Consider the following 15105-nt stretch of genomic DNA (forward strand, 5'->3'; position numbering starts at 1 on the left):
GGTTTGTTGACATCTTTCTCAGTGAAGAAATAAACAAAGCATTCTGAGGCTGGGCTTGGACTGCCAGAACAAGAACAAAGTGCACTATACACAGACCAGTGATAATAAAGTAAGTTGAATAAAGGAACAAGATGCAGACAAGTAAATGATAAGATTTCATGCTGCATTTCTGATACTCCCTGGGCTAAAGGAGACTGTAATGGTTACCATCTTATGAACCCTTAAACATAGAGTACAGCTGAAACAATTCTGCTCTCAGTGGCACCACGTGGGGACTTATGCTAACCTCATTCACAGTGAAAGAAAGCAAAGTCCAGATGGACTTCGTTTATTTTCACCAATTCCTCAAGATGAACAGAGCCTCAGCAAAGAATCACTTCTGTTCCTTACAGTCTTTCCTTTAAATATAATGACTTTAATTACTGCTGTGGCTGCTCAGCAGCAGCCTATGGTGAATTTCAGAGCATGGACATTATGCTCAGGATTTTGAAAAGAAACATCACATGAATCAGTATTCTTTTATTTATTTATTTTTTAACACCTTAAGCCCATCCCTAAAATACACAAAAATGCTTACAACTATTTGAGACAAGTGATGATCCTAAATACTATTTTACTACAAAGTTCAGTTTTTTAGGTTAGCAACTGCAAAACTTAGAATTTCATGAAGTGGTAGGTAATCTGATGACTACCTGTGAAATGTACATATATGTATATATACATATATTTGAGCATTGATCCTTGAGTTAAGTCATATGGTGTCAGGTGATAATGGGTGTCAGTGCAAAGATTGCTGAGTATGTCAAGTAGCATGGTATGTGGGCTTTCGGAATGCCTCTTCTGCAACAGCAAGCCTATGGATCTGCTCAGCCATCTTATCAAACATCATGTTTGGTTATTTAAAATCTAAACTACTGCGTATTATAAAATTATAGGACCCATATGTATATATATTTTTCCCCCCAGAAAAACCCAAAGTCTAATCATATCGGCAGCCAGAAATCTGATATTTTCTATGTTTGCTTTCTTAGCTTTGTAATATCTAATAATCTTTCAAACCAATTTATGTATATATATATATATGTATATATATACACATAGCTTACTCTGAAAGCAATGCTTCCTATTTATTTCCATGGAAACTACAAGGGATACACAGAATAACAGTATTTGATAGAGCAAATTCTCAGCTAGAAAACACTATTTTTCAACATTATCACCGCCATTTTCACTAACATTGTACAAGAGCCTGCATGCTTCACTTGTAAAAATCTGCACCAATGGAGGCAACAGCTGTTATGGTGGTTGGATAATATTACCCACTCAGTTCATTTTTCATTGGCCCCAACAGACGGAAGTCAGAAAGCATCAATACAGAGGGTGTGGTAGGACAGTCTAGCCAAGATTGGTGATATGCTCCATGGTCTTCAAACTGATATGGCGCCTGACATTCTCACGCTTCTAGAGAAAGCTTGTTTTCTTTTCTGGCCTGACTCTGTAAGCTTGAGCCTTCAGTTTTGTCAGAATTGTGATGCAGTGGTCAGAATTGATAGTTTGTTAGGGTTCCAGGAAAACCAAAAATTTCCTATCCCAAATCCAGAAGTTTCCTACCCGAAATGACAGTGCACATCCTTTTACCACTGAGAGTTGCATCTTAAATTTGGAGAATTCACATGTCGCTACTCCATGGACTGCTGTTTTGACTCTGGCTCATAGTGTGGTACCACCTCTTGGCACCGGTAATAATGTAATTCAGGAAATTGTCACCTTCAGCCTTGTATTGTTCAATAGGTCCTGACAAATTAGCACATGGTGTTCTTTTTTGTTCTTGTGTGAGCATTCATGCAACCCATTTGGTGCAAACTTCGTCATATTCCAATGCTGCCACCATTGTTTCTGATGCATTGTAGCTGATATTCAGCTGTGTACACTGTTCCCTGGTCATACTCCACCAATTCACACTGATGAGCTGATCAAGACGCTCTTTGTTTTGTGGAGTGACCGCTGTGCACAGCTATCCAAAACGTGGTTTGACTTTCCATTATCATAACAGATGAAATGCATCACCCAATGCCTCAGTGTGCTCACATCCACTACTTGATCTCCATAAACATTCAGCAAGAGTCAGTGAATGTCAGTGAGTGCAGTTTTTTTCTGCATGGAGGAATTCAATTACACATCTTTGCTTCATATGCACTTTCACGACAGACGCCATTTTGTCAGACTGCCCCTCTGCTGCCATCTGTTGCACAGCAACAAAATGTAATGGAATATTAGTGGGAAGATTCAACCTCTGCAGTCTACCACCACCATCTGCCTCTGACATTGTGGGACAACATAATAATATAGAAGGAATTACTTTTGGAGCAGCCATCGTAATATATCTTGATCCATCTATCTATTGTATATATATGCATATATTTACAGTTTGCCAGGAGTAAGAATGGGGTTTGATTTTCTTTTGTATTAATTGCAATATATTTTACAGACTTTAAACCGTTCTGAAATTATACCGTATGATTTTCTCCATTTTACTTGATTTCATTAAAGTGTACTGATAACGCTGCCTCAAAAGGGATTCTATCAGAAACTCATTTACAATCAGGTTTTTTTTTTTCCCAAATTTATTTCTTGAGTTTTTTGAAAGTTAGTTTGATTACAAATGTGCTCCATTACTTACAGTATTTGAATGGATGAAAGGTAAAAAGATGAGCTGACAAAGTGGACTCAAAAGAGATAAATTCAGTACTAGATACATAATTATCCTAACAAGAAGAGTGGACTTGGATTTTTGAAAAGAAACCTGTAGCACTTTAGTTCCCATTAACAATCTGGGAGATTTTGCAGCTTATGCTTGCAAGTAATTTTCTAAAATTACCTATCAATGAATGCTTCAATATGTAGTCCTAGGGAAGGCTGACAGGGCCTCTGAAAAAGTTCCTCATCCTCTCTGAAGAAGTTACTGAACAAATAAATTGTTAACCTTAGTAGCTGTCCTAGTGATGGGTATGTTAAAGATGGCAAAGCGGCTTGCAAAACTAGTTCTAGACAGTTGCAGTTGAGCAAGATATGGGAAAGGCAAAGACGGAGGAACTGCTGTCTGGAAGCAAGGTCAATGCTAGATCATAAAGATCAAGAGGAAATTGTCTGCTCTAAAGTAAAGAACAAAGAGTAGGTGAAGAATACCAAAGAGTGGTGTCTGATAGCATACAAACCATTTTAGCAGTGAGAAGATAAAGGAAGTTGACTCCAGCGGAAGAATGTCCCATGATTCAGATAAAAAAAGCCATGTAAATCCTAAAATATTTGACTGGTCATGATGTAAGCCTGAAGTTTCTTCCAGAACCTCAGGAAACTGAAATGAAAGAAAAACTTTTTTTTCTTTTTTTTCCTAAACTGCTTTAAAAACTTTTGTCATAAGTTCAATTTTTCTTTTCCTTAGTTAAATTTAAGAAAAACTCATTTATGAATCCTTACATAAATATTCTGTGGTATCCAGATGGGTCCACTTCACTCTAAATACTTCACTCACATAAGATGAATTAGGTCATAAAGATAAGGGCCTTGTTAAATTGTCTGAGATAACCCACCTGAAAGTGACCAAACACTTTAATAAAAAAAAAAAAAAAAAAAAAAGTTCATGCAGCTGAAGGGATGTCACACAAGAAGTGTCTGTGGCCAAAGATTATGGCAGATCCAAGACATAATGGGGCTAGTTTTGCAAGATGTTTCTGTGGCAGAATAGTCATTATCCCAAGAAGTCTATGACACCAAAAAGACACCGCAAAGTATATGTTGTCTTCAACTCATGGAAAGTCAAACTGAGTCAACATTCAAATTAATCTGATGTTTCTTTATTTCACATATCCAAACATCTTTGCAGCTTGGGATTTTTTCAACACATGAGCAATGTAGATGACTTTATAGCTTGAAGAGGACAACTTTAATTCTGACTGTACATGGCAGAAGCTGAATGGATACAACAGTGATAGATAACTGAAGGCATACTTCCTTCTGCCACAAAAACAACTCTGTAATGTTTGGAGAAATATACATGAATAGAATTCTTACATGGCATGCTCACATTCTATTTGTCACTTCAGACTTTAAAAGAACTCTTGTAGGGCACCAAGTTTTGTAATATGGTGATGCACATTTATGCAAGCTGCAGAAATGTCTTTCTGTAGATATTATTTATAGTGATGGGATAGACAATATATTTTATTGATCTTTAGATGCAGTTTATACAGGTTAATCCAGTAATAAGGTATATGACAGTATATTTTTTTAGCTATAGATATGAATTACACGATCACATACAGCACAAACTACCATATATGCATTTATATACTAAATATGGGCCTGCCATGCACAAACACTTTCAAGAAAAGAAATATGCTCAATATATACTCAAACTTTTGGAAGCACTGTTGAAGTTTTCCAGGCTACTTAGTTCAACCAAGACAAATTCAATTCAGCATACCCACAGCAAGGTGTCTTCTCTTCCTTATGTTGGCCCCCATCTCACTGAATGCATGACAGTACTCCAGCTTTGCCTGTCATAGAAAGCACTGAGGCTTTGCAGACACTTTCACATGCTTTCCCTGCTGCTGAAATTCATAATTCCCTCTTAAGCACCTAGATTTCCACTAAAAGTGTCATGGAAGAGTTTAACACCTAACAGGATTTGTTAACACCACAAGGTCAGGAAAAACTTACATAAAATAGGCAGAAGCATAAAGAAAAGGGCAGGACTTAAGTATTTACTGTTAGTACCATTAGGTTTTCACTGCATAACACATTGTAGTATTAATTAGAATGTCAATCAAGAGTCTGATCCCCTTCTCCCTTCAACACAAATCTTTGAGTTACTGTAAGTAATTTGCGCAAACTGAGACAAAATGGAACAGTGTCAAAAGGAAATACTGAGAGAATTTCAGTTTAGAAAAGTTGACAGAATTTCCCTCACAAATACATACTAAGGCTGCCAGAGAGGCTATCTCACAGGTGTGTTCTGGTCATTCCACCTTGTGTGTTCTGGACAGTATCGCTGGATATGAATTCATAGCTCAGAAAGATAAAAGGCTGTTTTTTTCTTAATTGTGGAAGAGTGTGAGGGAGTTACATAACTAGAGTTTTCCAGACTAGTGTGAGACATGATGATAGTACAGGTGACTGGAAAATGCTGCCAATCAAAATGTTATAGTGTGGGTTTTAATAATAATTTAATGGATATCAGAAGATTTAATGCTAGTCTTAGGTGACTACAATGAGATCTAAGTATCAAAGCATCTGTCATAAATCTAACCTTTATTACTTAGTATTGTTCAGTATCCGTCTATCCTATGTCTTCTGTCCTATGTATGATACTACCATTTGCAAAAGATGGCTTTAACTTAATTTTTTACTATGCCTTCTATCACTAGATATTCAACTGCTTCATAAACTGACACATTACTTAATTTATCTTCTCATTCTCTCCTAGGGAGAGAAGGGTCCAAAACTCAAAAAGAGTTAAGCTAAACTATTCATTCATTTTAGCTCCCGGTCCAGTTAACTGAACTGATATCTATAGAGATGTCCAAAGCTTGATATCCCTAAGCTTCCTGTGCTCAGCTCTTGTGCAAAACATATTACAGGGTTTGGAATTATAAAATGAGGAACATGCAGTGAGTAACCACTTCTGTAAGCTGCGGTTAAAAATTAACGTCACTTGCCAGAATCACATAGGAATAGCATCCATGATATTAGGATGGTTCTCCCTTAATCATACATTACCCATCTGTAATTCACCTCTCTATTTACTATTCCCTTTTTAATTACTAAAATGAATGGTACAAAAGACAATTAAATGGATGTGCTATGAGGTCTGCACATGCTCCATGAAGTCTTTTCCTTTGAAAGTGATTGGGGTGGAGCTCAGCTCGTCTCACTTTAGCTATGTAAAATGTAGATGTGTAGTCAAAGACAATTTTCTGACCTTCCTCTGTAATCAGTGGCATAAGATAGGCACCTCCAAAGGGGTGATTAATCCTGTACTAAAATAGATGTCTGAATGAATTACCCTCTGGAAGTGTATACATCTAAAATATACATTAACTACAAAGAGTATTGAGATTAATAGATGTGTAAATGTTCAATGGCTAAAGTTGACTAAGTTGAAATTCACCTTTTTGCTTTACTGTGCTCTTGAATCTAATGGACAGTCTGAGTGTCAGTAAACAGTACTGTGACCATCCACATGCATGCAGTGACAAGCTCACACTTCCAAAAACAACTCACATCTTTGTCTGATGCATGCAATGGCCTTTGTGAGTAAACAACTGTGTTTAGCTATCTACCAAGACCTTAAAGCACTAAAACTCTAGGAAAGTGCAGGAAAGTCAATAGCAAATCTAAATTTTTTGTTAGGAGACTGGATATGTTAAAACAGGATACTGACAGCAAAGTGGCCCTGAGAGATACAGACAATAATCAAGTTGAACAAGTACACTTAGTGCTTTAGCAGTCAGTACAGAAGAAGTCTGTCAACAGGTAATGTCCAAGTGAAAAAACATTTTAGCAAACCAATTTGCTGATTATAAAGCCAACAGAAACAAGAGCAGCTGAAAATTTCACTGAGATGACACTAACGGACTAACCCATTCCAGCTAAATACAACACACATTTCATTTTTTTTTTTTTTTTTTTTTAATTCCTGTATTCTTAACTGATCCGTATTCTTTCAGGCACAGCTTATTTTTCAATGTGGTAAACTCCTGCCTATCCATTGGATGGACCATGCTATGATTCTGCATTTATAAATATCACCAAGCCACACTTTGACCAGTAATCTGAATCTGAATTTGATACCTTCCTATGACAAATAAGGCACAAAATATGCTATCAAAACAGTGTCCTAACTTTTTTTCTTTTTTGTCTATAAAGTGTTTTAACAATGGAAACTACCTTCAATGAGACTTAATGTTATTTTGAATTTGGAGAAGGTTGGGGAAAACAAAGTAACATGGACAAAGAAGTCTTTAAACACAGAGTAAATTGCAGGGTAAGACAAAAGAACAGATTGCCTTAAAAATTAGTAGTCTTCACTCAACCACATGATTCCACTGATGTCATGCATCCTTACAAGTTAAATTAAAGTAAACATATCTGACCAAAACAAAATGTATGCAATATATTGTTATTACACTTTTATAAGCCTGATTTAGCCTCTGAATGTTATGCTTTTCATTTTTAATCTAAGCCTTATTACTTTTGTATTATTAAGATGAGAGCAAAATAAATATCTTGTGCTTGTCTGGAGAGATTATTTTTTTCCAGTATAGTAGGAAATTCATAACTCAAAATTCCCTACATTAAGAAAGTGGAGAATAAGGAAAACAGATTAACCAAATTGACACATTCTACCTTCTAAAAAGAAAGCTGGTATTTATGTATTTCTTCCATACCAAATACCTCTGTATAAATATATCTTCCTCCTATCACTTCTAGGCAGCTAATGAAAGTAGAATAAACAAGTGAAAAAAAAAAAAAAAAAAAAAAACTAGGAAAATGAGATTTACATCACCTACAAGTTTACAACATGGATCGATAGCCTGGCTTCTTACTTCTAATACTAATGCACAAAAATGAGATGGTTCAATCTGACAGATGTAAACATGCTCAGGCAGAAAAATGAGTGAAAAGTTAGTGAAATAAAAACACATCTGTAAATAATAGGCATTTGAGAGATCTGCCAAACTTGCTGTGGAAAAATTTCTTTCAGTTGCAATGTCTTTTCTTTCTCTCTTCATGATATCAAGCTTTAAGTTTTGTAGCTTTAAAAGTATGATTTTACAGGACAACTTTGTTATCATTACTACTAAAGATCTTCCAGTCTTAGTTTTGGTTTCAAAGGTTATTTTTCTTTCCTTTTCTTCACCTCACAAAACCACATCACCCCCCACAAGACATATTAATATTATGAAAAATTTTGGACCCTTAAAAATTCCTAAGTGAGTCACGTGAAATATCTAAACAATCCACTATGCATTGTTACTTCTTTGTGGGACAGCCAGGTCTAGTGGACTGTACAAGGATTAGAAATAAGGAACTCCCAGATTTTATTCATACCTCTCCCACTGCCTTGCTTTAATACCCTGCACTTCCAGAGAATTTTTCACTGTCTAGTCATGTCCTACATATTCTCCTGAGGCATGCAAGTATTAGTCCTAAATTACAGCTGAGGAAAACTAGGTATGCTTATCAGTTGTCTGAGGTCATAAACAAGCTGGTATCATTATAGCTATTACAACACGTGCTCCTTAAGTGCATTTCTGGATAGGCTAAGACAGGAAAAGGTGACCAGTGAGTAATTTTGGTGATTCCTTGTATTTTTAGTAAGAGTCTCAAAAATCTGCAACTTCCTCAACTAATGACTAGGTTTTTTTGCTTTTGTATGATTGTGTAACATACATGCATGAGAAATCATGTATGAAAATTTGTCATTTCTTATTATAAGAATTTGAGAGTTCCATGGAAAATGTATAGTCCTGGGAGGTAAAAAGCCATCACCATCATTTGTACGTCAACTATCCTGCACCCAATTCTAAGTAATTTTTTTAATGAGAGACATAGGCATGAAACAGATGATGCAAAGTAGATCAGACACAAACTGATCTGACAGAAACTTTCAGAGAATTCTGCATGATAATTGTCTGTAAGATGCCATCTTACCTACCCAACAATTACAATGAACTGCAGTTGTTTATTATCTGAGGAGGATGATTCCCATATTTGTTTAACAAATAAACTTAGCCAACTATTTTTCCTTTTAATTTCATTTTGTTGGTCATTCTTTCCTTCTGTTCATCATCCTGAACCCATTTTACTTTGTTGTGTTCTATGTGATACTTGTGGAATTGCTAGCATGATAACACTGGGGAAGAAGACAGAAAGTCAGTCTGTAGAGTAACATAACATGTAAGAGAAACAGTGTAAGTGATGATAGCTCAGTCACCTATGCACACAAATGGGTACCAACATGTCCAAAGTTCATTCTAATATTTGATGTGTGTGTGGTCTTAAGTAAAATTTGTATCTTGCACCATATTTTTGTCACCATTATTTTTTATCTATGTATTAAATACAGAAGTTGGAGGAACTAACTCATGTTTGTACATCATCTGTAATATTAAAACTTATAAACAATAATGTTCTACTATGTGACTATCTCTGACTTTTAATAGTTATAAGAATATTAAAAAGTAATTTCCCATCTCTAGAAAAATACTTCTCTACTGAAATCATCACATTTAGCAAATTTGTCTTTTTCTTGCATGGCTTATACTCATTTTTCATTAGTAAAATATGAAATTACCACTGCCTAGAAAGGTTTTCTTCTATATTACTAAAAACATGTTTCCTTGTCTGAAGTGAGCCTTCTCAGTACATACATGGTATGTGTGCGCTTTCTCAGACTGCACATAGTATTAGTGCTTCAAATTAGCTCCAACTTAACCTATATAAAGCTCTTTCCTTAGATGGTGTAGTATTACACACTTCTATTAGTCGTTTTATTTACTCCACTGGTATGAAATTGCTGTATGGCCTCCTGGAATAGTAGATAATTAACTCTTTAGAAATAAGATTAGTCTTTTGCTAGACAAAAAGCTTTTCCTGAAAGTGAACAAATATGTATGAAGATTACTACAAAATGTATGCAACCATTTTGACCCCTGAGACAAAGCTGACAAGCCAGAGGTAGAAAAGTAATTATAATATATGAACTCTGGCTAAAAAAATAATTTGTTTGATGGCTCACTAATACATTTCTACAAGGAGAAGCTTATGTTCCACCATTACCAAACAAGCACCATCTTTTCAAGTTTAAAATTTAAAACGGATAACACAATTGATTCTAAATAAGCCTTTATACACTCATCCTACTGTCTCCCTTTCCCTTCCCCCTCACTCAAACATACATACCAACTGTCCAGTAGTTTTGGATCAAAAAGCACATTTATAGCTTCACGTGGACTTTCCTGCAGAAATGCTCATCCAAGAAGTGAAGTATTAGACACCTCACATGATACCGTAAGACTTACAGTGTGGGTCACAAACAGTTCATTCAGATAAGTAGTTGATCTCCAATATCATGTTCAGTCCAAACCTAAATGCTGAGCAAATTCAGTCTTTCTTCATCAAGTCTTAAAATGTACAGCAAAGTACTGAAGTGTAAAGCAATAGAAAGGTTCAGAGTAATATTGCGCTAACTAGGTATGATGCAAAATTACTGGAGGGAGGGAAGAAGGGAGGGAACATGGTAATGGTAGGTCAGTATCACACAGATGAAGTCTCTAATCTAATTCATTGTCTTACATTGTAATAGAAATCCTCAGAGAACAATTGAATGTTACTCTCGCTGGGGAGGGGCCTCTGACTTGCAGGACAGGAGGAACTCTATCTATATCTATATGAATGAATGGATACATACGGTCATTCTTTCTACATCTGAATCATAGATTAGATGGTTAAAGAGAGGAAAACAAGAAGAGTAGACAAAGTAAATGATTGCCTCCTAAACAGAAACACTATGCTAACTGCTGTGGAAACGAGATCTTAATGGTAAAAGGTGAAAAAAAAATCAGAAAGGAAACACTAAAGCAATAAATACATTTAAATAAGAACAGATTTATAATACATTTGTTTCACCATCAAACAGTACTGTGGGTTCAGATGCATTGTATGTCAACAGAGCATACTAATAGTTGTGGTAAACTCAGGACCAGCCTGAATTACACTGGCAAAAGCGTTTCTCAAGCCATTTGTGCCTAACAGAATAGCCCTGCATCATCAAGGACAACCATGCAAAGAAGAGAGATTTTCTGTATGCTCTCCCTTTTGGATGTCTACTACCCTGGTCAACAGCTTGCATGGAGTAGGGCTTCAGCAAGTTTGAGTAAGATCTATGTGAAAAACTCAATGAAGTGATATAATAAAAGAGAAATAGCAATGGGGTCCTTTATTGTTATGAGATCACAGGATAGGTAAGACAATGATAGATCCAGATATCCTTGAGAAGATAGATAAAGTTTGAAATATGTTTGTGACTTATGAACGTAAAGACTCACTCCTAAAACTGACCAAATTTAGCACCTGAGGGTAAAGAAATCCTAATGTTACAGAAAATCCATGGGGCACAGATTCATCTTCTACTTAGCAACCAGGAAACTGCATACAATGTGAAACACTAGTACATAAACACAGTACACTTTGCATTCATTGCTCATATTTGGATAGAGAGCTGTTTTGTCTCTGTGCAGTCTAATGTGTTAGTTCAATGCCAGACCTTATCTGCAAAGAACTAATACTTTATGTACCTCAGTCTTTAGCTAAGCATTTCATCACATCACACACTTCCAAAGAATAGTGTCTTTAAGATATCTGCATAAAAAATTATCTTCTTGAATTTATTCATGTTGCTGAAGTTTAGTCCTTCAGGAAACTGCCCCTATTTCTTTATTGTCTTAGAGGATACAGCCTGTCCCTACTGAACAAAGTTGGAATCTGTAGGTGGGTGGGGCATGGCCTTACTACCTTTTGGATGTATTGTTCTCCAGGGGACAATGTCAACAAGTACATACACGCTCTAGGGACTATAATTATTCTTGATGTCATCGGAGATTGAAGAACAGCATAAAAACTCCTTGCAAGTCTTGGAAAAGATACCAAGATATCACCCTCTGGCCAAGAAAATTATGCTGGGGCTACATTCCTAGTGGCTGCTCCTCTGAAATCAAATCAGATGAGGGCTGAGTGGTTACCAAGGCCTTGTGTTGTCTCTTTACTGAGGTAGATTTCAGCGCAAGAGAGTAACGCCCACAGATCTTCCAAATGCTAGAAGCAGTTCAGTACAGGTTTTGTCTTCCTGAAATTTAATCTCAGTTTCTTTCTTTAAAGGCTTATGGCATCACAGCCAACATCCCCCTGCTTCCTGATGAAATACCTCATACACACAGATAAAATTAGAGTAAACCCTTTTTTAAACTCTTTGAATTAGAGACTGACATTTTATGACCTGGATGTGAAGAGTCTACTGCAAAACAGAGCTCTGAACTTGTACTGGAACCTCTAGGCAATGCTGCAAGACAAGCACTAATTACAGAGGTGTCATTTTGTTATCTGAGCAAATGACTGCAACTCCTTCATTTTCCTTCTGGCTCTTGTTCCAACTACCTTTGCTGCCTTCACTAAGCCATTTAACTTAGCTTTATCTCCTCCTACTGCAAACAGAATTTACTTCTCATTTGTTTATCTCCAGGTGCTATATTTGCATGTAATTAATGTTCACTACATACTTTTAGAGAAAATTCAAAGTGGAAGGAGGGGGGAGACGATAGAGTTTGCTGTTCCTGTACTCCCCCTTGACTCAGTAACTTTCCTCTTACAACAGCTTTTTTGAAGACATTGACAAGCACAGGACCTATTAATCAAAACAGTACATTAAATTTGCATATATATGCCTATCTCTTTTCAATCCCCCTTTACAGGTAGGCAAGGTTATGGGCCATGAATTCTGAGTCCCAGCTGCTGCTTTTGATTTTAAGATCAATTGACTTCTTTTTCATGGTTTCAAATGAGTTGGTAAAGAGGCTATCAAATGAAAAAAGAATTATTTCAGTATTTCTTCAGAATTATTTCAATAATCATACTACAAGATCCATTTACTAGTTGGATAAATAAAGCTCAATTTTCAAAAGTCAGTATCAGAAGTTAGCATTAAATACACCAAAATTTGAATATTTGAAAAGACAATAGCAAGTTTCAGAATTATATATTTTACTTTTTTTCTTGATTTATTTCCTTCTTAACTTCCCACCATTGCCTCTTCTGTGGCCATAAGACTTTCAAAGCTTCAGCCCCTTCTTATTGCCACAACAACTGTTTGCTCATAAAGGCATTCAATTCTTTTATTGCCCCTTTTTTTTTTTTTTTTTAAGAGGGGGCAAAGTAGGATGGGAAATGAGAAAAAAATGCTAGATGTTCACTGTAATCGTTCCTTTGGTATTTGAATTTTTATTGGCTCTTAAAAAATTTCGGATTATGAGTTTCTTTTCCTGAGGAATAGAATATCACATCAGCAAACACAGTGAGATTGATGCAATTAGTCTAAAGATATTTTACAAGTCCAAAAGAGAAACAGATTCATTGTTTAACAGTGGGAAACTGTGCTTTGTGATTTAGCACAGTTATTCAGGTAATTGATGTCACTAGCAAAACTTCTACTTAAATGGCAATAAATTTACAGCTCTATGTAAAAGCAATTTCATGTAAAAGTTCAAATACATCTTTCTGAATTATATGAACATTGAATAGTCATATAAAAAGTACTTAAAAATATTTCTGCTTCTGGAACTCCCAGCAAAATATATGTGATAAGAAGTAACACATGATATCAATAACTCTAAAACAGTATCTTACTTTTTAAACCTCAGCTGTTACAGTCTTTCTGTATACTTTCTTTATATTACATACAGTACTTGAATATTTTCACACAATCCCACTAAGAGAATAACTTTCAGTTTATCAAATGGGAAATCTAAAAGCTAAAACCTGCCCTTGGAATAAAAAGCAATACATTCTGATGCCACTTTTTAGGGCCAGATGATATTCTCTTGGGAAAAGATTTTCCCCTGCGGACCCCTAAACAAGAGCCAAATTTTAGTGGAGAGGACCAGTCAAACCGGGAAGAGATTAAAAATGATTTCTGAGTTTCTCACTGAGCCAAAATTTCACTGTTGTTTCTGTTCAACCTTAGCTAGGATGGATTTAGCCACTCTAAATTCCACGGGGTTCAAAGTAGCATGTTCACTCCAAGCAAAGTTACTCTTAAAAACTTTAGTGACATCCTCACACTTAAAATGATTACATAACTTCGCACGGGGCTATTTCTTTTTTTTCTTTCTATAGTTCGTACATGTGGCATGTGAAAGCACGCACAGAGGGACAAAGTCTCTTGCAAAAAAAAACCAAAAACAAACAAAACTCCGCAGGAGCCAACCCAGGGACCACAACTGTCACCTGGAACATTTTTCTAAGGGGGGAAAAAAAAGAAAAAAAAAAAAAAGAAAAAAAAAAAAAAGGAGAAAAGAAAGTTATTCAAGTTCGGCCCAGTTTAAAGATTAGCTAAAAAGCTCCCCCCTTGCCAACGCTGGAAGATCAGGCTCTTCTGCCTCTCCCAGACTTAGAGCTAGAACGTGGGTGAAGGGACGGGGTTGATCCTCGGCGGTTCTCCCCCCGCCAGGGGAAGGCGATGCGGAGGGCCCGGCGCGGCTCGGCTCGGCTCTCCCGTGAGAAAGTCGAGGAGTTTTTTCCCGGCACAGGCAAAAGGCTCCAGGTCCCCCCGACCTCCCGCCGCCCTCAGGACCCGCACGGGGGGCCACCAGCCTCGCCTCCCAGACCCGGCCCAGCCTCACCTTCTTAACACGGGGGAACTTCAAATATTAGCGCTGGTATGGGTTCAAAGTCAGAAAAAATTTTCCCTCTGCTGAAAATGCTTTCCGGGACTCAAATGTGCCAGACCCGAGAGGAGAGAGACCGATGAGGGAGTGGGACGGAGCGCCCCTTCCCCCGCGCTCGCCGCCCTGCTGCCTCCGGCCGGGCTCCCGGCCGCAGGTGAGCCCCGAAGTTACAGCTCCCGGCGCTGCGTGGGACCGGAGCAACACATCCGTCCCACAGAACCAAAAAAAACAAAAAAGTAAAAGAGCTCCATCCCTTATCCCCCTCCCTTTTCCTCCGCGCACGCAAGCTTTTTACCTGTTTTTATGCCGAGTTTTTAATAAATTCCTTCCAAAGGGAGCCATGATCCCAGCGGCAGAAGCATAACATCGGCGATCCCCAAACAATTCGAGGGTGTTCCCTTCTCCCCTATATTTTTCCCTGAGCGCCTTCCAGCTTGTTAATAGTCACCGAGCGTAGCGATGAGCTGGAAGTTGTGCAATTTACTGCTAACTTTGAACTCCGGTTTGTTGCTGCTGCTGCACCTTTGGAGTCCTGCCCAGCTGCAGTCTTGAAGGAGGCGTTTTAGGAGCAGAAAAAGAAAGAAGGGGAGGGAGACTGGGGGGG

General features: G+C 37.2%; 1 protein-coding gene across 2 annotated transcripts in view; it reads right to left on the bottom strand.

Annotated features, from left to right (window-relative positions):
* The window catches only part of RASSF9 (Ras association domain family member 9), a 31918-nt gene extending 16820 nt beyond the window's left edge, over window positions 1–15098 (bottom strand). Inside the window, exon 1 of one of the 2 annotated variants that reach the window (XM_085222387.1) lies at window positions 14457–14728. Coding sequence is in view for 1 of the 2 variants with exons in the window: in XM_010708805.4 (XP_010707107.2) it covers window positions 14797–14843 (47 nt within the window). In the remaining variant the exon portion in view is untranslated. Of the gene's footprint in view, window positions 1–14456; window positions 14729–14796 lie in introns of those variants that run through there. The other variant, XM_010708805.4, reaches the window with a different exon arrangement.
* Window positions 15099–15105: the final 7 nt, after the last annotated feature.

The sequence above is a fragment of the Meleagris gallopavo genome, chromosome 1 (assembly GCF_905368555.1).
Source record: "Meleagris gallopavo chromosome 1, MGAL_WU_HG_1.1, whole genome shotgun sequence".
Classification (NCBI taxonomy): Eukaryota; Metazoa; Chordata; class Aves; order Galliformes; family Phasianidae; genus Meleagris; species Meleagris gallopavo.